The 25,353-nt window shown below is 33.2% G+C and overlaps 1 protein-coding gene across 2 annotated transcripts in view; it reads left to right on the forward strand.

Moving 5' to 3' along the window:
• The first annotated feature begins 1,926 nt into the window (after positions 1 to 1,926).
• The window catches only part of LOC128868760 (putative polypeptide N-acetylgalactosaminyltransferase 9), a 34,117-nt gene continuing 10,690 nt past the window's right edge, over positions 1,927 to 25,353 (forward strand). The window contains exons 1-4 of one of the 2 annotated variants that reach the window (XM_054111233.1): positions 1,927 to 2,143; positions 10,438 to 10,580; positions 13,852 to 13,942; positions 14,214 to 14,324. In XM_054111233.1, the coding sequence (XP_053967208.1) occupies positions 1,955 to 2,143; positions 10,438 to 10,580; positions 13,852 to 13,942; positions 14,214 to 14,324 (534 nt within the window). In that variant the 5' untranslated portion in view covers positions 1,927 to 1,954. Of the gene's footprint in view, positions 2,144 to 10,437; positions 10,581 to 13,851; positions 13,943 to 14,213; positions 14,325 to 14,852; positions 14,958 to 25,353 lie in introns of both variants that reach the window. The other variant, XM_054111234.1, reaches the window with a different exon arrangement.

The following is a 25,353-nucleotide window of genomic DNA, read 5'->3' on the forward strand; positions in this document are numbered from 1 at the left end:
CAATTCCTCCAATTCGGTATCCATGAACTTTGGCGGCGCACCCTCGCGTTCTTCGTCTTCCAAGCCAAAATCACCACTTTTAAAGCGTGCAAACCACTTCTGGCACGTTCGCTCAGATAGAGCATGCTCACCATAAACTTCCACCAAGATACGATGACTTTCGGCTGCTTTTTTCTTCATATTAAAATAATGAAGAAGAATTCCCCGCAAAAACACATTATTTGGCACGAGATTCGACATTTTCAAGTGTGGTAAAAATATTGTTGTTTACGCTTCAAATAAAAAACTTATACTGACGTTTGTGCCTTACGACAGTAGCTCTCCAATGAATGTTTGGAAATGTGGATCGATGGAATAATAATCAAGTTACGCCATCTGTTGTAAAACCGCAACGAACTTATTCATAGTCCTATTATTATATTAACACCGTCCTGGTAGGACGGGTCAAATGACCCATTTTAAGCTTTTTGTCAGAAGTTCTTAGACATAACTTTATTAAATCGCCGTTTGCCTTCACGACTTTTATTAAAGTATAAATCGAGTGTATTTTTTCAAGGTTTACTCCTCTTTTGTTAATTGTTTTACCGAGAAATATTACATATATTTCTTAGTAATATACATATATAACATTTTAAAGACGGGCCATTTGACCTACTTTGGTGGGAATAGGAAGACATAACGTATCGGTACGGTTTAGTGTTGGGAATGGCAATATTAGTGGTGATTGTTGATCCCGAAAATCGTCTTTTTTTTTAATAAAGTTTCGGTTGCTCCCATTAAATTTTTGAAATTTAAAATGGCGGATGTACACTCAATTCTTCCAGAAAGGTCGCGCCGGGGCTTTTCAATCGGCGGATATTGTAGCATTGGATTCAGTGACCTGAATACAAAAAACCAAAATTTTTTTTGTTTATAAATGTCAGAATTTCTATATGAATTTAAAAAAAAATTGAAAAACAATATAAATTTTGGGGTCAAAAATCTGAAATCTTGCCACGACACAGCGGTCAAAAATCATCTGAAAGTATCGTCGCACGTGGCGTTTTTTTTTTTCATTTTTTTTTTTTTTTGAGAAAATGGTGCAGGTTTGAAAAATGAGTTTGTGTTTTCACCCTTTTTTTGTTTTCGAAAGGCTTGAAAAAATATTAATTTTTGGAATTTTTAAAAACGGCTATGTACGACTGTAGCCAGTATATTTAAAAAAAAAAAAAATTTAAATCGGCTCATAAGTCTTCGAGAAATCGAGGCCACACCCTGGTTTAGAAAAGTCGTTTTGAGAAAAACGCATTTAAAGTTTTCATTGCCGGCGCTCAGTGAGAGCGCTCAGTATTAAGTAGCGATTATTGAAATGATATGTGAAGTATAACTTCGTCAATTTTCAAGATTTCGAGTTAACATTTTTTTACACATTTTTGAATATATCTTTAAGAAAATGCAAAAAAAGCTATTTTTTTTTAAAAATTACAGAACTACAAACTAGAAAAAAGCGATTACTTTTTAAAAGTAATTAATAAATTAAATAATAAATAAATAAAAAATAAAATAAATTTCAAATACAACACATAGTTCTGTATTCCATTCAGTCATTAATAGGACTTTGAATTAATTTTGAAAATGGTCTAAGTCAATTAGAGCTTTAAACCCAACATTTTCGTTTGAAATCATAACGATTATAAATTTGCATTAATCAAGACTAGGAAAATTATGAATTAAAATGTCGCATTATAAAAAAATATTTTTTAACTCCTTCAAACGCAATTCATTAAATATCTCGGAACAAGAAATATATGACTTAGACCACTTTAATAATTATGGGCACATTTATCTATACGATTGTAGAATTTTTTTTCCATAATGTTTTATTATAGATTTATTTATTTTAGAAAACATTTTTTAATAAACTTTTAATTTTTCTCTCTTCCAGAACACCGCTGAGCCCGTCTATTCACCTACCATGGCCGGTGGCCTTTTCTCCATTGATCGTGAGTTCTTCGAACGTCTAGGCACCTATGACTCTGGCTTCGATATTTGGGGTGGAGAGAATTTGGAATTGTCATTCAAGAGCTGGATGTGCGGTGGTAGATTGGAGATTATACCCTGTTCACATGTTGGCCATATATTCCGCAAACGTTCACCGTATAAGGTAAGAAATAGAGAGATACATAGAAAAAGTGTTCGAGGATTATGAAGAAATTAGAATATCCTCTGCTAGCATCCTCTAAAACATTTACTTTTAAGAGAAAGTGATCTTAGTTTAAAGCTTCAGGGTTTTTAGTAACTCTTACTTTCTTACTATGAAACTTTCGATATTCCACCCAAATAGTAATTTATGATCCAGAACTGGATATATGTCAGCGGCCAAATTCAGTGGGGCGCAGCGCAATGGGTGTTATGCAATGTAAGATCCACTGAATACTGAAGAATAATAGCCAGTTAAAAAAATGCTTTGAAATAACACAAGAGAAGTAGGCTTTACGAGGCACCAGTACGTGCACCAACCGTTGAACTCAGCAAACTTCTTTTGAAAGATAATTAATCAGTTCGCTTCATATTCCACTCCCTTGAATACCATAATAGGGGACCAACTATACACGAAGAACTCGAATTGCCAATCCAGCTCATATGACTTTGACACAATTGCGTTCCGACTAACATGTAAATGGTGCGTACATCCTTTGTTGGGTATTTTTTGGTGCTCCTCCTCCAAATTGTGGTATGCATTTAGATGTTGGTGGAACCTACAGTTTTACGCCACCTCCGAAGCGTCTTAGATTTTTATGAGGAGCCTTTTCATAACAAACTTATACTCGGAGGCATATCGCAAACCACCAAGGGACGCCCAAAAAAAAAAAAACTTTTCTAACATTTGGTGTTTCATGCCCACAGAAAGAACCTGAGCCCTACCGAGTGGAGGGCATGCAGAAATTCACTCGACTACTGCGCCGAAGCGTTAAGCTTCTTACTTTTTATTTCCATACTTATTCCAGATAGTCCGCGACATATTAACTATGCTTCCGATATGTGAAAAATCCCAGCCTGGTACTAATCACCGCTTTAACATACATACCCTGGATAAACTCGACGCTCACCCTTAGATAAACTCGACGAAAATACTTAGTGAAGTTGTTATTCAATGTATTCGCCACCATCTTCAATAAACTACTCCAGCAGGGTCCTCAAGCTCGTACGAGCCAACGCATCCTTGTCCATACTGACCATTTTGTTCATGGTGATTGTACATATTCCGGTATATTCTTAGGCTTACCTTTAATTTTTATTTCCGATTGGATTGCCGTCCAGGCTTGAAGGTGATCACAAACGAATGATCTGGCAACCGATGGGTAGGGTACGAGTGCTGTGGGGTCAAACCTGAGTTTTCATTGCCTTGTGCGAAGGTGCTGTGTCTGCTGAAGCACAGTTTCTCTTTCAGCGGGCGTGAAGTTACACATCGGTGATTCCAGCATCACAACATTTCTCTCTTGCTCCCGATTATCGTTTCATTTGCCTACTGCACTCTTCATAAATTTTATTCTAATTGCTTGCCCAGGGCGCTACTGCATCTTTCTATAGCTGTAGTTCGGGTAAATAAAGCAAGATTGTCAAGCTAAGTAGACAATTACCCGTCTCTTCTCCTCTCAACTTTGGCTTTGAAATGTAATATCATTAAAATTTAACTCTGCGCTAGAGCTGTCAATATCTGGAGGTGAAGTTCAAATTTTGCCAAGCTTACTCGCTTACAGCTCATTAGCTTGCAAGATGGTGGGAGACGAGGCATTCGAATTAATTCTACGAGCAGTGTCTGATATCTTAATGTATATGCGGGGCTGTTATATAAGTAGTTGTTGTTGTGTACAGGTATTGCATTAGTTGCATGTATCCGCTCACTTGCATTCACTTAAACTCCCATCTAATGTAATATGAAAGCTTACGACATATAGGGTTCTCCATTAAGAGCAGGCCGGTGTTGAAGTTGAATAAAACGAGCTGTTCGTGAGGTGTTAATGAATGTTTGTCATTATGTACAGCATATGTCATCGTGCAAATACCCATCACGCTTTTGAACGGTGGCAAGAATTCGAGCGCAAAATTTTCAATAACTGCTGTATCAACAGCCTGCGACAAAACGATAGCAGCTCAATATTTGGAACAATTTTGATTATTTTTCTTCTTTTTTTCATTTTCATTATTTTTATATTAAAGTACATCTCATGGCGTACCTTGAAAGAAATTACTTCAAATTGGATACAAAAATTTGAAAAATTCCTAATAATTTTCGTCAGAACTCCCATATAATAGAGAAACATTTTGATGCACACCTCAAATAGCAGAAGAAACTCGGCCAAATACCCACCAAAGGAATTTGGGCAACGTTTTCTTTTTGCAAGCTCGGAGTAAGTGTTAGTTTTGGTTCCTGTTCTTTACTGGTTTTTTACTGAACCCAATCTAACCTAACCTACTGGAAAATCATGCGTACAGATGTAATTTGCTGCTACAGTTCAGAAATTATTTTGCACAAAATCTGATATTTGAAAGTGTAAACGACTATAGAAATGTTGACCTATTTCTTAATTGATTAGATAATGGAGAAAGCCAGAAGCAGACATGGAAAAATTTGATTTATATTTTGCACTAAGACATTTTGGTTGCAGTTGAAGCTTTGTAGGAATCAGACATGGAGCGGACTTTTCTTCAAAATCACATTTAAAGACCAGCCGACCCCTGACGATTTAATTATAGCTTAATTTTTTCCGTAAAAGCAATAATTAAATTATTTTAGATATTAAAATTTACTTTTGTTATAAACTTTGCTTCCTTTTCTTTAATTTATTCATGTTTTGAGGTGTTTATTTACGATGCGCAGTTTTAGTTTTAGCGTTTTCAATAGGATTCAATATAGGTATGAACTTTCCGGTGGTCATTTCAAAATAGCTACATTTTTTTCCTCTAAGTACTTCCTTATTTTTGTGGTGTGGATCAGCGCACTATCCTATTGTAGCATAAAAGTGCTACCAATCCGCCTTCTTCATTCAGATATTGCAACCTCTTTAAGGGGTTTTAAGTAAATATTGGCGCTTACTTTTCTTTCTAGCTTTAATTTTTAATTTTATAATTTCTCTGCTCCACTTACTCAAATGCTTCCACAAACTATAATAACAACTTCAGCAACCTTAAATGTGGATTTAGTGCATTTATAAAGCAGTGATTCTCCCTTATATAGAGAAAATAGGCAACAACGCCAAGCAAAAGAAATATAAAAAATCAGTTGGATTTTTCTCGCAACTTCACACCTTTACTTTATTGTACCTACTAAAATTTAATGAACTATGAAACTACATACCGAAAATTTTCTTAAAAACTTTAATGGATTTATATGATTTTTTGAGACAATAAACTATATTTCTATAAAAATAATCACCATTTACGAACAAAAAACAGTTTTGAAGAAAAGGTTGTTGTACTAGTTTGTCGTGTGCTGTATCGGGTGTCTCTTTAGCGGCATGAAGACTATCGATAACTATGGTTTGACAGCTGAGAAAGGCAAACTGTGTTCACATTTCCGTTCGGTAAGGTTCGGGAAAAACAAAAAAAAGCCGAATGTGTAGGTGCGTGACTACCATTCGGAATTCACACAGAGAACGTAGGTTCGAATCTCGGTGAAACACCAAAATTAAGAAAAACAATTTTCTAATAGCGGTCGCCCCTCGGCAGGCAATGGCAAACCTCCGTGTGTATTTCTGCCATGAAAAAGCTCCTCATTAAAATATCCCCTCCTTTAGGCCCCTCCATTTGTGGAACAAAATCAAGACGCACGCCACAAATAGGAGGAGGAGCTCGGCCAAACACCCAAAAAAGTGTGTATGTGCCAATTATATATATATATAAGGTTCGGCAAGTCATCATGAATCATTTAACACCAGAATGAGGCTTCCAAATTGTGGAAAATTAAATATGGAAAAAATAGATCTGATTGCGTAGGGCATAGAACGAAGTGTTAAAGAAGACGCCGCAGTGCCCATTTGCCGTCATTCTCAGCGTGTTCGCCTTTCTCCTACGGTTACGTGGAAAATTTTAAGTAAGGCTCTTGGCTTAGGTGCCTATAAAATACAGCTCTTGCAAGAATTGAAGCCAAGTCACTTCGTGTCACATTTTTGCTGATTTGTCTCATTTAGATTTATTGGAAAAAGTAGTCAAAAATTGCACTGATCGATTAAACCATGTAACTCGTAGATGCGGTGGATATATGCCGGATAGGATATCAAAACACAAAAAAAAAAAAAACAAAAGTGTCACGAAATCATAATAAAAAGAATGCATTCCAATAACATTTCTGTTTTCTGTGTTCTGTTATGATTTTAAGTTTTCAAGCTCTAAAAAAACACCCTATAATAGTTATGGCTGGGCTTAAGTAATATTCTGGGTTATTTTGACTCTAAAAAAACACCCTTTGGTAGTTATGGCTGGGCTTAAGTAATATTCTGGGATATTTTGACTTTGCTGGCCTCTATCGATTTCGGTTTATTGGAATGAAGCTGCGTCTTCCAAAAGCACCACAAAAAATTACAATGTGAAAAAATCGCACGATCGTGGCTGCCAAATCAAGCCACCACCGCGAAAAATAATACAACACTTAGCAAAATGGACATCGAAGCGTTCGCTTTTTTTCAAAAATGAAAAAAAAAAATATCAAAAAATGTTGATAAAAAAAAGCATTTTTTTAAACAAAATTTTTTCAAAAAAGGTGTTTAACCTTAAAACCTCAGTAAAGAAAAAACAATGTATCAAAATGTCAAAAAGAAGCGAAAATATTTTTTTATAAAACCCTATATCAAAATTTTCAATACCGAATAAATCTTGAAGTTACTAAATGTTTTCACAACTTTTGCTGTTTACTTCTTATTATACTCAAGCCTGCAAATAAACCAATTTTTAGCAAAATTGACGGCAATGTCTAATCACTTGACATGGAATCGCTCATTTACACGCGCAGCTCAATGGTGTAACTGGCCATGATGATTTCAAACCATTGGCTGAATAATTAGTAACAATGACTCGTCCCTCTTAGAAAACCCTATATACTAACATAGACGTATATTGCAAGATCCTCTTATGCCTGCCATTGCTCATGGACCCCAGCCGTCATTGTGCAATAAATAAGCAAACCGGCATGCAAAGCAAATATTTGCCTATCATGAAAACACACACACACACACACACTGTAATGCACACAATCTCACCTGTCTATGAACCAAATCTTGATGACGCATCATTTGTCCGGAAAGTGAGGGTAGCCCCCATAATGTTTAACACCTGACGCACAATAAACGACGGGGGTGCAACAGAAAGGGGCTAAGTGGAAATGATAAAGTAAGCAGAAGGAAATAGATCCGCATATGAGGGCAAAGGGGGGGGTAAAGTGTAAAATAAACAGAATTGCTGTTGCTACATCAATTATTGTTAACATGAACGACCAGGCTCCCCAGTGGTTTGTAGAGGAAGCGAACACGCATGCAACACGAGCGCAACCCACATCTCTAATAACATTTTCCAGCGTCGCCTTATCCTGTAGTAGAAATAGCAATTAACCATTGCCATTGTAATGCTTACATACGAGTATCTGTTTCCACCACCAGCCATCGCATTCTTCAAGCTCAACTCATCCAAAAAAACAAATATACGGCCTTGCCACAACAATCTTCACTGCCGGCATGCATACGTACGTACAATTCTTCAAAATGTTGCCACAATGTCTGCACACTTTTGGTTTAAAACAACTTTTCATGATTTTCGCTTTCATTGTTGTTATGTGATTGCGAGCATTCTCCACGCTCATGTTTCAGCAATTATCGTTGCAGTGGTTTACGGTGCAGGTAATGGCAGGGGGGCTGCTGATGTTCTTGCTACTCACAACACACAAGAGAAAAGCAATGGTTTCCTTAGAGCCAAACATGAAGTTTTTTTTTTTTTGTATGGAAAAGCTGGGAGTGGATTGTTGAAGTGAAGTTACTGCAATGATATGAAATGAGTTCGTGTTGCCTAGGAGTAAGCGGTGTGACGGCAGGTGGTTTAAAAATTATTTGAAAACAGCCAGGATACTAACCAACGTTCCAGATAGACCAACGACAGACCGACATACCCACCGAGCGATCGTCCATCCGGCAGCAGGTAATTAGTGTTTCAATGGCAAAACAGCTGAGGCAGTAATTTGGCATTTTATGTGTATATCCTTTACTCGTTTCGTAGCAAATGAAAATTGCAGGCCACTAATGAAACATTCCTGGCATGCAATACTCACTGATGTCTTTTTGAGTACGCATAAAGGGCGCTCCAAAAGCGTATGAAATGAAGTTCACTTAAACCATTTATGACTTCATTGACAATAAAAACAACACCAAAAATATATAAAAACAAAAAATTAAATAATTGGCGCATACATTTCTGTTAGGTGTTTAGGCGAGCTCCTCCTTCTACTTGTGGTGGTCTTGATGTTGTTTTACAAATGGAGGAACCTACAGTTTGAAGCCGACTCCCGACGGCAAATGGTTTTTTATGAACAGCTTTTTCATGGCAGAAATACACTCGAAGGCTTACCATTGCCTGCCGAGGGGCGATCGCTATTAGAAGCACATTTTTCTATCATTTTGATGTTTCATGCACGGAGATTCGAACCTACTCACTCCTAAATGGTAGTCACGCTCCAACCGATTCGGCTACGGCGGACGCCGTATAAATATATACATATCTTAAATACAAGGGATGTAAGCTGAAAGTCTATGATGAATAAATACGACTGTCGTTCGAAAAGTCCGTGGAACGCTCCTCCTGATTTGAATAAAATCTTTTTCCTGCCAGCCATTTCTTCAACTTGGCGTAGAAATAGTATTCCGAATGATCCGATGGATCCAAATTTGGTCAATAGAATGTTAAACGAGTTGGAATCCTATTTCCATTAAATTTACGACCTCAACTACTGAGTCGTGAGCTGTTGTGTTCTCGTGATGGAAAAGGAAAATCACTCGACTTCCTCCATTCAAACGAATGCCAAACACAAAGAAATATACCGATCAGACGAGAAATATTCTCCAGAAGATACATGAACTCTTACGCATTAGACGCGGTGAATGTCGAAGACAAAGGAACTAGGAGTTATACAAGCCTAAGAGCGGCATAAAGATAGCGCACTGAGTAAAAATTCGCACCCGTTTGATTTTAAAAATATTTTATGTGGTGTCTGCTGGTAGTAGCTGACCAAAGTGAAGGCCTTCTTTTCTTTGGTTTCTTTGGAAAAGCCAAGCGCATATGGGCTTTGCTTTCCTTGGTGTTTCTAGTTGATGCCAATTTTTCCGCAAAAGGTATGGGATGAAGGTTGAAACTTGGTTTCGACGATATTCGCTACAAACACCTAAATTGTTTAAGCTTATATCGGCAGTTATTACGACCTTTCAGCACTTATTTAAAAAGAGGGTAAAGCCGTTAAAAAGATTAGCATATGAAGCAGATAAAAAGAAAGATCAAAAAGATTGTTGATAATACGAATACTGAATTTAGTTTTGCCAATGAACAATTGTTTGAAATCTTATTTTGTCCACGTTCTTGTCTTCAATATTAGCTCATGGCGAGCATGGCTTTGTAGCCCCTCTGTAGCTGGCATTTATATAAGTTATTGGATGAAAATATGCTGTTAGAACTGCACAATCTTTACGAAACTGTTTTTTCCAGCGAATGCATTGGCTTCAACAAATCATGAAATCTGATTTTTTTACCGAGTTTATGATACAATTGGAGCTCACGATATCCATATTAAAACGCAATAATAGAGCAGATGGTACTTTGGTTTCAGCTTCTACGTCAATTAGACCTCGTAAGTGAAAAAGCCAATATGTTCATAAAAAATTCTCATTCAAATGGAGAGCGAAATGTGGACTTTCAGAACTGAAAGATGAATCCATGGTACTTGACTGAGTTGCACTATCAGCTACCACAATCACATGCTTGTGGGTCGTGTGTGTTGCTCGCTTGCGCGCCAATCTCACAAGCTTAATTTGGAATGAATTTTCGTCTCAGTAAACCACTATTTGGGGAGCAACCGAATAGGTTGGAAATAGGCTTCCAATATTTCTCAACGTCATTCTGTCGATAGTCAATATATGGAGCGAAATAATAGTAATAATTTAAAAATCAACTTATATTTAGACCCCCCTGTATTGACCCATATACAATATTTACTGCGCATCCTTCACTGCCAACTCGTGTTCGTTTTCGTACTTGTAGTTGGAAAGTTGCTGCATTTTTCTTGTTGCTTTCAATTAGTGCTGAGTTTATTAATTTCCTCATTTCCTCGTTTACACATTTTCTCCAATTTTTTGGACTATAAATTAAGAAATTTTTCAATTGTTTTTAAATATTATTTTTCCTGTTGTTTGCTTGAAATTTCCGTAGTGGCGTTCCGGTGTTAATGTGCTGAGGAAGAATTCCGTTCGCTTGGCTGAAGTTTGGTTGGATGACTATTCGAAATATTATTATCAACGCATCGGACATAACAAGGGTGATTACGGAGATGTTAGCTCACGCAAAGCGCTCAGGTGAGTAAGAAATTTACTAAGCAAAATCATAAAAAATATTTCAAGTTAAGAAGAGAATATGAAAAAGTTCAGATGAAATTAAAATTACACAGTAATTACAGCGTATTTCTAAAGACTTTTTTCAATAGAGCAAAATTTTTAGAGTATTGCGGTTAAATTGGCATTTGCTTTCATTCTGTATTCAGTATTGTTTAACATTTTGTAATACAATACTTGCTTATAAGGGGTTTCCACGAAGCTTAAAGAGCAGATCACGCTGAACTTAGTTTGGCAGATGGGCCTGATCACTGATGTTTTTTATTTCAATTTTAAACAAAATAGCTTGCTGAAACTTATATAACTATATAACTGTGGATAAAAGCGTATTTCCCTTGAAATCGAACTGGGATTTACACCTCATCTAAGGGCTTAGTACACGCTAGAGTCTCAAAAAGTAATCTCATTGGAAGAATTTGTTACGGAAAATAGAGGAAAGAAATATAAAATATATTTATAGGCCATTAAGCATTGATGAACGTAGAAATAGTTTTATAACCTAAAAATAAAAACTAAAAAAAAATTGGTTTGCTCTGTTGAATGAAGATAGAGTTTCATAACCTAAAAATAAAAAATAAAAAGAATTGATTTGCTCTGTTGAATGAAGATAGAGTTTCATAACCTAAAAATAAAAAATTAAAAAGAATTTATTTGCTTTGATAAATAAAAAAATAGTTTCATAACTTAAAAATAAAAAAAAAAAAATTAAAAAAAAATTGTTTGCTTTGATGAATAAGGAATAAGTTTCATAACCTAAAATTAAAAAATAAATAAATAAAAAAAATGTAATATATTTGCTTTGATGAGTGAAGAAAGAGTTTCTTAACCTAAAAATAAAAAAAACAATTTTGTTTTGATGAAATGTGAAATAGTTTTATAACGTAAAAATAAAAAAATAAAAAAATGTATTTGCTATGATGAATGAAAAAAGAGTTTCATAACCTAAAAATAAAAAAAAAATTTGTTTTGATGAATGAAGAAAAAGTTTTTAACCCAAAAATGAAAAAAATTTAAAAAATAAAATATTTCATTTATCCCGAAAGCTCAAGTACGAAACATGAACATTTTTTTGTATAGTAGATATTTGAAAAAAAAGTATAGTTTTGGTACTAAGTTGCGTATTACTAAAGAAATATGCAATATTAAAAAATGCGTACGTCCTACTCCAAATAATATAATTGAGAAGGTAAAGTTTAATTTTGAAGTAGTGCAGAAAACTTTGTGTAATCTATTTTTCCGGCACGAACACAAAAGGGAAGAGTGGGAACGATACGTTGTAAGACAGGGCGAGCCCATTCATGTATACACAGATGGCTCAAAGCTCGAGGATAAAGTGGGCGGAGGTATATATTCCGAACATCTAGGAATCTCTTTCAACTGGCGGCTACCTGCCTATTGCAGTGTTTTTTTTTTCAGACAAAACTGATGACAATAATTATAGCGTGGCACTAGTACAATCTGATATGATAACTGAAGTTGATATCTAAATATGTTACCAAAGGTAGCCAAGCGGCAATCAAAGCCCTCACAAAACAGTAGACACCCGCTAAGGTAGCCATGAAATGCCGCACTTCGCTTAACGAGATGGCTGAGACATTTCGCCCAAATGTAACATGGGTTCTTGGCCATTGCGACATCGAGGAGAATTTTAGAGCAGATGAAGTATATAGTAGTACTCGGCACCAAACTGCCTTATATATAGTGTCAGGGTGGGCACGGTCATGTTTTTGAGAAATTCGGAAGAATAGCAAACAGACAATTATGGCCGACTCTCAGTAATCAAACGCAAGGAATCTTTGCTGAGCCAAAATAACTGGGCTTATTTGGCACACTGATTGCCTTTATAACAGGCAACCCATAAAGCAGATACGCTCAGATGCAGAAGCTGCATAGATAAAGAAGACGAAGAGACGATTTTGCTCTTTCTGTGACGTCGTTTAGCTCTATCTACGCGGTTAGGTAAACAATTCTTAAACGAGTTGGAATACTTTAGCACTGTGGGATCTTTTAAAGTTTTTGACCAGTTCACATTGGTTTTAGGAGAGATCAAGAAAAGACACCGTAGTCACGAGCTGTGAGCCAGAGTGTGTTGCATAGTGCAGAACCGGCACAACCTACATTAACTTAATCTAAGTTTCCGGTCGACACAAAAGAAGTCGAGTTGAACACATTGAAAGTATTATCAATGAAAAATTCAACGAATTCTTTGATATACAGGGAGTTTCATTTTACGTTTGCCAGTTATTTGGACTAAAAACAAAAAAAGATTTAAAAATTTGCGCTGAATTTATTTTTACTTCTTTTTTTTTATTGAAAAGAGTAAAAATTGCCATTAAACAGCTTTCATGTTTCATGCTATTGAAATTTGCTCCTCGGCTAGCTAGCTAGTAGCTCATTCTGTTAACCAAATTTTCCAGTACCTTTGCGCAAGTTTCGCCATTTATCTACCATTGGTAACATCGATTTCTTGTAAAAACTCATGGCTCGTCGTTGGGTGGTTGAGGTAGATTTTTTCTTAAAGAAGTCTCACGACGAATAGTTTATTGGGGTCAAATCGCAGCTTCTGAGCAGCCAATTAACATCATCGTTTCGGCAAATTATACGATTTCCAAAGGCAGAGCGCAAATTATCATGGTAAAGGCTGACTTTGTGATACATCGCGCCATGAGGTTAAAATCAAATTTCGTCTATATCATCCCCTGGAATAAAAGAACACAAAAATCGGCTAACAGGGCGCGGTAGCATTCTCCATTGACTGTATCAGAAAAATGGTATAATGATGCCGCCGACTAAAATCCGTATCAAACAGCCATTCATCGTGAATGTTTCGGCTTCCCTATGACCACGTGTTGATTTGCCTTGACCTCCAAATGCGAAAATTCTTTTCGGTTGGCTCTTAAAGCTGGCGAGGTGAAAATGAGTTTCATGTGAAGCGACTTTGTTCTTCAACCAAGCGTTTTTCAGTCCATTGAAAGCACTTTGTCAAGCAAAAGCAACCCATTTTATAAAACAAGAAACTTCTGACTAATCAGGCATCTTATTTTAGTTCAGTTCTAAAGGGAAAATATACCTCGATAGTTCAAATGCCAAACGCTAAATGGACCACCCTGTATGTAGACTTTTTAAATTTCTTTTAATTTGTGAAGACTTCATAACTCTCTTCTGCCACTATTTATACAAATTATTGCTATAAAAATATACATTCATTTCTGTAATTTCTTTCTATTACGAACAGAGAGCGACTGGGTTGCAAGAGCTTCCAATGGTATCTGGACAATGTCTATCCCGAACTATTCATACCCGGCGATTCAGTGGCGCATGGCGAGGTAAGTTACATGCCCATTACTAACAACCTCACACACACATGCATGCTTACTAATTATGTATTTGATTAATGAAATAATACTTTTGAGAAGTACAAATTTATTTAGGTTAAACAGCAGGAATACAAAAAATCAAAAAAAAAAAAAAAGTATTTACATAAATAATAAAAATATAAAAACTGAACCCTTATTTCCCTAGAAAATGTATGTAATTAACAAAATAATTTATTAAAATTTTTCCAAACCTAAAAACACAAAAACAAAAACAATATAGATAAGAAATCTAGGCGTTGGCGGTCGCACATGTTTGGATTCTGCAGCGGACAAAAAGAGTTTGAAGAAGGCAGTTGGGCTGTATCCCTGCCACAGGCAAGGCGGCAATCAGGTTTGTGCAAAAAATGTTTAGCCTAATCACATAACAACAGCGACAACAACGACAGCAACAATAGCAATTGCCCAGCGAAGGCAGTGAGGCTGAATAATGAGTATGCGACCGCCACAAGCTCCGTACCACAAATCAGTAAAGAACAGCAAAAACAAACTAAAAACCAAAAACCAAAAGCAAATAACAAAACAGGCTGAAGTTAAATAATTTTTTTATTTCTTTGTCTAGAATTTTTAATAATTTCTTTATTAATTAAGCCCTCCCTTCTCAACCAATTTTTTTTCTTTTTTTTTTGTGTTTGACAAAATTACTAAAAAATGCATTTGCGTGCAATAAAAAGAAAAAAAATTAATCCCCCTTTACTACTCGAACTGGTTATGGGTTTGCCTGCAAATCATAAGAATGAAAATTAAAATAAAATTAGAATAAAAAACAAAAACAAAAGCAACAGTAAAACCAATGTGCATCAAATAGGCTCTTATATGTACCTACTTATCGTTTGCAACCGAACTTCATTGCCAATTTCAGATAGCAAATATTTACACTGATATGTGTCTCGATTCGGTCGCGAGTGGAAATGAAATGCAATCGGCCGTCGATCCGTATCCTTGTCATGGCCAAGGAGGAAATCAGGTACTTTATTTTATATTCTCTCTTTTTTCGTTATTCGCTGCCCAATCCCACCTCACCCAATTACAATGAAAATTATAATTATTTTTTTAGCTATTTTGCTTTTTAGCATTGTTTTGAGTTCGATTTTCCTAACGACGCTTAATTTTCCCCATCCTTTAATTTTTAATTATTTGTAGTTTTACGTAATGGTGAAAAATTAGAATATAACAACTTTATATAATAGAAAAAAAAGAAAAATTAAAAATCTCTTATATTGCTTGCGTCAAAAAATTCGAAATACCCTAAACAATTCCATTTTAATAACCCCCAATTAACATTAATTTCGGTTATTTTGGTGTTGGCAAACACACATCAATTCGGAGTTGGCTTTATGGCTGTGTAGAAGGAAGGGGAGAAGCATGCGGAAGAGTGTGGACACGTGTGTTATAAATCGTTTACACGTTAAGCTTTAGCTTTTGCTACTCAACATGCAGCTGGGCTGTAAATCCTTCCACAGCAAATGCATGATTTAATGCTAAGCTTTTCGCATTTCGCACGGCCACTTCAACGAGCGCTCATCAGCGCGCGACACTCATCAACATTTGAGTGTTATTAATGCTTGGAAGTTTATTTTTGTGTCTATTTTTTTTTTTATTTATTATTGTATTTTTTTTATTTACTTATATTTTGTCTTGGTTTTTTTTTTTGTAAATTGGGGCGCTAGAGCTTTTTCGAATAACTCGAACTTTAGATTTCATGAGAGCATTTCAGCTAGGGGTAACCTCTTCAGGAACGAATTTTTTTATAGTGAGAAAACGTTAATTTTATTTTTCATTTTATTACGAGTTATTCAGCTTACATTTATAACAATTTATTTTTTTTAATTATTTCTCATTTTGTCTATAAAAATTAGAAATTATGTTCTGTTAAAGCTTAAAAGCTCACTTAAGCTTATCAAATTTGAATGCAAAGTTGGTGACATCGAAGAAATGTGCCTAAAGTTTAGAAGAAATAATGAAATAGTTCCATGAAAATCTATATGTAGTACCAGGTATCGCAATAATGCAAGTATCAAGGAAATAAATTAAAAAAGTTATTAAAATATTAGACAATTTTTCGCGATGAAGCTTGTTGCGTAAGTTTTTGTTTGTCGATAAAATCAAAATTGATTTCAAGTAATTTAAAAAAGTTATTTCATTACAATTTCTCTCTAATTCCATCTACAGCTTTCAAAGCTTTAAGCTCACTTTAAGTCCATTGTAAAAGCAAAAGTTCATGCAAGTGGGTGATTGTGAAAACAAATAAGTTAGTGACCCTAAATCTGGAGCTCAAACTTTTTGACTGAAAGCATCAAATTTGTTTATTTATAATAAATGCGATGAAAAAATCAAAATAATACTTTTTTTTTAATTATTAGAATCTACTACGCAGTTGATTATACAGCCTTGGGACTAGGTGCGATAGGGACTTATTTATTGATAAGTTTTGACAATTTACTAATTTCTTACTTAATTTCAATAATTTTTGTATGAAAATATAATTCATTCTCCTACGGAAACCTCATAAATTCAAGTTTCAAAGTTCGTGTAAACGAAAAACAAAATTAGATAAATTATTAAAATATTAATCAAATGTTTAAACTTTTCGGTGAGAGTTTTTAGAAGATTTTCAAGTATGAGGAGGTATAGACCATTGAATTTTGGTATAACAAAGTGCGAGTTTTTTTTTTTTTTTTTTTGCAGGCACTCTTGAGAATTTTCTACATTAACAAATACCTGATATATTTTTTTATTTATTTAAATATATAAAATCTTTGAACAACTTATTCTTGCAGACTCCTAAGATAAATTAAATAAATTCCATACAATATTTCAGAAGGCTAATGAAAATAGCATCAGACAAAGAAAAATCAACCTCGATAAGAGATTACATAAATAATTTTTACTTTGTGCAAGTAAACACCCAAATACCATCAATCAACGCAATTTTTAGCTACTTCAAACTGGCACTTTATTATACCAAAATTCAGTGAGCTATAAATTTGGGTGCCCGAAATTTCACGCAAAACTCTGATTAAAAAATTTTAACTTATGTTGAAAATTTGTTGAATTATTTCAGAATTTGCATAAAGTCTGAAGCATAGAATTATGAGGCTTTTGAAGTACAATGAAATATATTTTAGTGAAAAATATTAATAAAATTAAATAAGAAACAAATATAAGTTACCTATCAAAACTTGTCAATAAGTCCCAGTACTGTAGTTATTAAACGCACCGCAGCCAACAAAGATCATAAAATACCTGAAAGGCTTTGCCCCTTCCTGTGTAACTTTTTACATATCTCTTATATTACATCTTCACATATTACGTATATATTTTCTTGCTTCAACTTTTATTTATTTAGTTACATCAGCCACTTGCTTATATTATTATTTATTCGATTCTGCAAGTAAAAGCGCATCATCCGAAGCATTTCATAGAATCCGCATGCGCTGCAAATTAACTCCGACTCAGTTGAAAAATAAATTGCAAAATTTTCTCCCACCTGAATTTATAAATTAATGATTATTTGTTATTACTTCCCCACCAACATTTGAATTTCTGTCAACCAACGAGGCAACGATGCAGTGAAGAGTAATGAAAAATCATGCAGAAAATTTATTAAAATAAAATTTTTAACCCACTGAGTATACGGATATGGCAAATTCAATAACAAACAAATCATTGCATCAAGGCCAGCATATTGAAAATAACCACAATTTTTATTAAGAGGATTTGTTTTTTGTTAATCTACCATATATGGACTATATGACAAATATGGGTCTATTTTCTACAGCGAAGCATAAGGCAAAACCATGTTGCGCTGCTGTGCGAAATAATATTTTCTAATTAACTTTTGCTGTTTTCATTTTTCCGCATTGGCATCTGCTATGCATTGGTTTGCTGCACGCTGCCCATCGATTGCTCTCATCCCATAGACATATATGAATTTATATATATCATTAAAAAGGTTATATAGAAAAATATGAACTTTATTTGAACATTTTATTTATTTTGGTTTTTAGTTTAAGTATATTGAAACATTTTCATTCAAAAATTTTCTAATTAATTTGGTGCAACAACACTAATTCACGGAGTTTGTGGCTACGGCTTAATCATTATTGACCTTATTGCTGGACTAAGTGCATACATACATTCAGATTTTCCAATGCTGGCATGCATACATGACATACATGCCCACATTTGCATAAATACACACATATATATTTACTCCTGCCATACATACACATATATATGTATATTTATATATTTTCTTTTACTATACCTAATTACATAGTTTTGAGCGTTAAACGGAATTTATTAGACTTAAAAACTGTATTGTTTTTTTTATTAACAAATTATTTTTTAACAAACATCTTTCATTACAAACACTCGTACATACAAGTGTGTACAAATGCGAAGTAAGAGCATAGAAACACAATCACTTCATATTGAACACATCTCATTACTGATATTTGCGTAAAAATTTGATTCCTCAAAGCAAGAACATAATAGCGATTTTCGAATTAACGAAAACGGAACCAAATTTTTTTCCTTTTTTGGTGAAAGAAATCTCAACTCTAGAGTGGAAGTTTAAGATGGTGAAACTTATAAAATCGGCAAATATAGTACATATATACATTTATACTATACCAAACATAAACTAAATAAGGAAAATCAATATTTTTGTGCATTTGTAGAATAAACGTGCGAAGGAGTAGGAAGAAAAATAACATATTTCTATAAGATTCGACAGTTTTTATTTAATTGAATTTCGATGCAAAAAAATCACTATGAAATGATAGCCTAAATTTTTGTTGAAATGTGGTTTTTTTGTTTTTTTTTGTGTTTTGAAGATTAAAACTTTTCTCTATACTTTTGGCTTAAAAATCTTTAAAGAAACATTCACATCAGCACTCATTACAGAAAAATTAAAAGTTCGCCCAAAATTATGAGAAATAAAATAATAATAATAAATAAAAAAATATATACAATTAAAGAAGATAAAAATAGATAAAATAATGACAGATATAAAAATAGAAATAGAAATAAAAATAGAAATAAAAGTAAAAATAAAAATAAAAATGGAAGCAGAAAGAGAAATAGAAATAAAAATAGGAATAGAAATAGAAACGGAAATAAAAATAGAAATAAAAACAAAAATGGAAACAGAAATAGAAATAGAAGTAAAAGTAGAAACAAAAATAAAAATAAAAATAGAAATAAATTTATAAAAAAAATAGAAATAAGAACAGAAATAGAAACAGAAATAGCAATAGAAAGAATATATTGTAGTAGAAACAAAAATAAAAATAAAAATTAAAATAGAAATAAAAAAAACTAGAAATAGAAGCAGAAGTAGAAATAAAAAAATAAAAAAGAAATAAAAACAGAAAAAAAAGTTGAAAAAAAATAGAAATAAAAGTAGAAATAAAAGTTTAAATAGAAATAAAAATAGAAACAAAAATAAAAATAGAAATGGAAATAAACATAAAAATAAAAATTAAAATAAAAATAAAAATAGAAACAAAAATGAAAATAGAAATAAAAATAAAAATAAAAATAAAAATAGAAACAGAAATGAAAATAAAAGTAGAAACGAAAATAAAAATAGAAAAAGGAATAGAAATAGAAATAGAGATCAAATAAAAATAGGGATATAAATCGGAAAACATATAAAATATGAATAGGAAAAATTAGTAAAATATTTAATTTCTGTTCGCATTTGTGCAGGAGATTAAATAATATCGATCTGTAAACATTTTATATCAAATTTACGGAGAGTGCATTTTTCCCATCTAAATTCAATGGTAATTCTCCACGCGTTTCCGGCACGTGTAAATATTAAATAAAAAATATAAAACAGACGCCTCACTTACATATCAACAAATGTTTACATATTAAGCAAGGTGGCGCAAAATTAATCATCATCAATTTTGTTTTTGAAAAACATGTTTGCCAAATAAAAAAAAGAAAATTTTCGAAATAGAAATCATTATTTTGACCTTTACGTGCTCCATTGCTTGTCTGTTTGTGTGCCGCAGCTGTCTAGCTCCCAAGTGTCAAATAGCGACGTCATATGCAAAAATTAAAAATTTCCCTATAGGGTGATTCATTTTATGCCATGTACATTACTCTATACATTCCTTAATTCCATTAAGCGAATTGAATTGATCAGACGTGCTTTATTTTCATTGAACTACTCCAACATCAAAATGCTGCAAGGCGCTAGTTGGATTCTGGATGAATCACCACTTTAACAAACTCCAATATATTAAATATGCGTAGGAAAATAGTTTTAAAAAAACATCGAAAATTAATACTGATTTAAAAAAACTTATTATATTTTCAAGAAACCCACACAAAAATATCCATCAAGCGAGCAAAAACATTTTTTTACTAAAAATCGATTATAAAAAACGGACAAATCGGAAAAATTGTTTTTATAAAACAGAAATTGTATTGCAGAAAACATAATAAAAATAAAATAGAATATAATATATTATAAAACAATAAAAATATAAAATATTATAAAACATTAAAAACTAAAATAAAACATGTGTGCCCAGCATGTAAAATACAATTTTTAAGAAAAAAAAGTGAATTAATTTTATAATACAAAACTTTTTTTTTAATATAACAAAAAAATTAAAAATTTGGAAGAAAAAATACTTGTAGAATTTATAAACCACATTTTAGTTAAAAAAATTAAAAAAATTGGAAGAAAATAATATAAAAATTTTACAAAACTTATTAGCATAAAAGAAAAATTGTGTGCCAAGCACATAAAAATTAATGGAAATAAAAAAAAAAAATTAAAATTAATAAAAAAATTAAAAATGCGGTTTATAAGAAAATTCATTAGTAAAAAAATGTTTAAATTTTTTTTTTAATATTTCACATAAATTCAAATATTTGAAGGCCACTAAAACAGTTTAAATCGGAATGATTTTGCATAAAACACAAAATAAAAACCTCCATAACAAGCATTGATTTTCACAAGAATTTGATTCTAAGTAAAAAAGCAAAACAGCAATTTAAAATAATTTCTCAGAATATTTTTTAACAACAAAAAAAAAAATCGGAAAAGAAAAAAATACAAATTCTATAAGAAAATTTAAAAAAAAGTCCCCTATGTAAACGAATGACACAAAAAATTGTTTATTAAAAAACTAAACTGGGCACTGAAGGAGTGCGCGAAAAAATTATTAAAAAAATATACGCTTTATAAAAAAATAACCTAAACAATAAATAAAATATTAAAACATATTTTTGTGCATAAATATCAAAAATTTACATATGCGAAATTTTCATTAAAAATTCCTTAAAACAGCATAGAAAATTCGAGAAATTTAAGAAAAAAAAGTCAAATCTCATCTAATCTTGCGTTGGAGAGAGGGGGGTCTCGGCAAATATCACGCAATTTTTTTCTGATTGAAACAAAAAAATTGTACATGCTTAAGATTTAATCTCAAGCGTAATCGTAGTATGATTAAGATCATTCACTAATTCGTTCGAAAGAAAATAATTTCATTCATACTTCGACGTTATACATTACTACTGTCAAACCACCATATTTGTTTTATACCAAATAGCTCAATTTAATCTGAATTTGCGGTACAGTGTAGCCCGTCGGTTGTATTCGCGCCACTATGAGCCGAACGCCCTATCACTCAGGTTGACGTTTGACAATTCCGGACTTTAAAGAACATGACCGAAAATCATTTGCTCCATTTCTAATACGCGTACCGATTCAACCGCTGAATGCCTTTATCAGCACGCCTATTGATCTCTATTGCCCAAGTATACGTGATTATTTAGAGAAAATATGCTGCAGTACATGCGGTTTTACTTCGCATCTATCACAAGAGCTGCAGAGCGCAGGCAAGCAGCTCACATTGCACCAGCTAAGCAAGCGCGTATGTTCCGCAAAGTGCGACCCTCACGGATTGTCACAAGACGAGCTAATGAGTTACTGTGCGCAAGCGTCAACGGCTTAGAGTGGCTAGATTAGAACGAAGTTGAAGGAGCACATGATTTTACTGAAAATCATATGGACTTGTTGGTCCCAATAGTCTCTCTTGAAAACGCGCATGATTCTCCATGGACTGAATTAGAGTAGATATTCTTTTTTTAATCGCAGTAGTTACGATTTAAGTCTTCTATTGTTAAATTTTTATTACACTTGTAACTCTCAGCAGCATTGATTACTAGTCTTAACTAGTCGTAAATAAAAGCACGAAGCAACTTTTTTCTTTTTACAATAACAATCCAACGCGTTTACATAAGAAACCCACATTTTGAAAAATCTCATGTGAGATTGGGGGATGGGGGAGGGGGTTGAATAAAATCTCACGACATCTCACCAGGGGGGGAGGGAGGGTCAGAAAATTGAAAAAAACACCTCACGTAATTTATGGACGCCCCCTTAGCTCTTGAATTGTTGCTGGCTTATCGACGTACATATTTTCTTTCAAATAACCCCAAAGAAAGAAGTCCAACGGTGTCGTTGACGTTTAGGTGTGGTTCACATTCAACATCGGTCCTTGAAATTTAACCACCCTTTAGTTATACCTATTTATATTAGAGTTCCTACCGATAAAATTAGAAAACAAAATAAAATTTGGCATTGATTTTTACTACTTACACAAAGGCTTAAAATAATTATGAGCGGCAAAGCGGCAAATATTGAAATGCCAGTTTGAGTATTAAAGCAGCATCTTTTACTTCAAGCTAACTTCTGATAGGGTGGCCAATAAGTTGTATAGCTTAGTATACTCTGGCACCAGTTTAAGCTCTGAAACTTTTGTTAAATTAAACTGTTTTTCTTGGAATATGGTCAACCATTTAAATTTTTTTAGACTTTCCTTAGCAGAATTGCCTTAGAATAATTAAAAAAAAAATTAAGTAATTAAGTGAAATTAAATTAAGTGAGTTACTGCAGTTGCTGGATACAAACAGTACCTAAAATGTGTGACATAAAATATAAAAATTTTCTATTAGCTCTCACTTCAATCAATTTAAGCTATAACAGGGATGTGCTCTAAATAATACCAGAATTAAACATTATATACAATAGCATTTGCTTTTGGTAAACTCATTGATTAAATTTCTACTCAAATGTGCCATTTTTGAGCTAGCTCAGTCTTTAACTTGCTCTGCCATATTTTCAGCAATATTTTTAAAATTCATTACCGCGCAACGAAAAATAGCTAAAGTAATATTGCATATTCGCCTGTTATATGGCGACTAGGCGCAAAAAAACATAACAAGCATAGCCAAATTTAATTAAAAACTGCCGGATATAAAAAATCTAATCAAGTTTTGTAAATACAATTGTGCACGCCTAAAGATATGCAATATTAATCTACTTTAATTGAATGTCCACTACAAAGCATTTCACCTATTTTTACCCGGTTTTTTTCGTGAAACTAAAAGCAACTGAGTATAAAAATTAAATTGAATTATATCAAAATATTTACATGCTGCATTTTATCTTTTTCAATGGCAAAGCAAAAAAGTGTTGAGCTTTTCAATGGATAGCTTTTCTAACTATTAGCGAGTTTGCAGGTCACAAACATTTTTTAACAAAACAAAGAAAAAAATTAAATAATATTTATGCAATGTTTTGATATTTTTGGTGAGCATGAAAAGCGAATGTGCAATCAGCAAATGTGACAAGTGTGCGTGTTTACAGTAAATATTACTGAAAATTGCTAAAAAATTGAACTTCCAGAGGAAACGATAGTAAAATTAATGCAAATTAATGCAAAAACTGTACCAAAGGGGCAAATAAGTTTGCTTGTTTTTTTTAAGTTTTATGTTTTGTGTTTGATTTTTGATTTACTTCGAGATATTAAATTTTCTACAATTTAAATGGAATTAAAACATTTTTGAGACAGTATAATAATTTACGTGCCTCGTAAAAGTAGCATTTGAAGCGGGAGGCTGCATGAATTTTATCAACTAATGAGAAAACAGCTTTAATAAGTAGGTTGGCGACCCTATGCAAAATATGGCAATATTAGGGTACTGCAAAATTTAACTTTTTTTTTCAAATTATGAAAATAGGCATGCTGTGAAACTAAAGGTTTTCCCAGTAAGAGGTGTTAAGATCAATGGTTTCGTTGCTTGTTAGGCACGTAGCGCTGTCTTGTTGCAAATAAACATTGTCCAGATCAATACCATCCAATTCCGGCCATAAAAAATCTTTAATCAACTCTCGATAGCGCAATCCATTCACCGTAACTGTTGCTCCAGCTTCATTTTCGAAAAAGTAAGGTCCAATGACTCCGCCGCACCATAAACCGCACCAAACAGTCACACGTTGAGGATAGAGAAGCTTTTCAACAATAACTCTTGGATATTCTGAGATCCCCAGATCCGACAATTTTGCTTGTTGACGAAGCCACCGAGGTGGAAATGGGCTTCATCACACAAGATGATTTTTCGATGGAACTCCGCATCATTTTCATGCATTTGAACGACTCAATCAGCAAAGACACGACGTTATTGATGATTGGCCGGCTTGAGTTCTTGTATTAACTGAACTTTATAAGCCTTAAGACCCAAATCTTTATGCAAAATACGATGTAATGACGTTTGTGGAATGCCTAATTCCAAAGAACGACGAGGAATGAACAAACCTGGGTTTTCTTCAACGCTTTCGTCTACAACAACAATATTTTCGGCTGTTCTTGAGCGACGTGCGCGGGTTTTATTCTTCACATCACTAACTTGTCCCAACAGCTCGAATTTTTCACCTATTTCTGTATTGCAGTTCGACAAGGTGCTTCACGATGACCCAACAATGTTCGAGATTTACGAACCGTCTCTGCCAAATTTTCACCATTTTTATAGTGAATTTTAATAATTTCAATGCATTGTTTAAGCGTCTATCGTTCCATTTTTATTAATGGCCTAGTTTCTACTTGTCAAATATCAAAAAATCACAGCTTCAAAAGTGACATCTACCGAAATAGCGGGCTATTCAAAATAACACCTGTTACTGGAAAACCCTTTATTATATATGTATCAGTTTGTGTAAAACAACAGTTTTTTTTTTAGTTTTGAAGGGCTGAGAATCACAAATTTGAAAATTGCATCGAGTATAAATTTAATGGGCATCAGTGGAAAGAAAATAATCTTGGCAAATGGGAAGAAATCTTATTTACAATTAGGAATTTTGGAACAGAGGCAAATACCCAAACACTTCAGTATATTCGGAGAAACTAATGTTTTTTTTAGAAAACACTATTTACGTACATTAAATAAAAAAAAGAATATTAAAAAATATAAGCTTTTTACTTTAACATTAAGAGTAGAGATTTATGTATATTTTTTACTTTTAAACATCTAAAATTCAACTTTCGACAAAT

The sequence above is a fragment of the Anastrepha ludens genome, chromosome 6 (assembly GCF_028408465.1).
Source record: "Anastrepha ludens isolate Willacy chromosome 6, idAnaLude1.1, whole genome shotgun sequence".
NCBI lineage: Eukaryota > Metazoa > Arthropoda > Insecta > Diptera > Tephritidae > Anastrepha > Anastrepha ludens.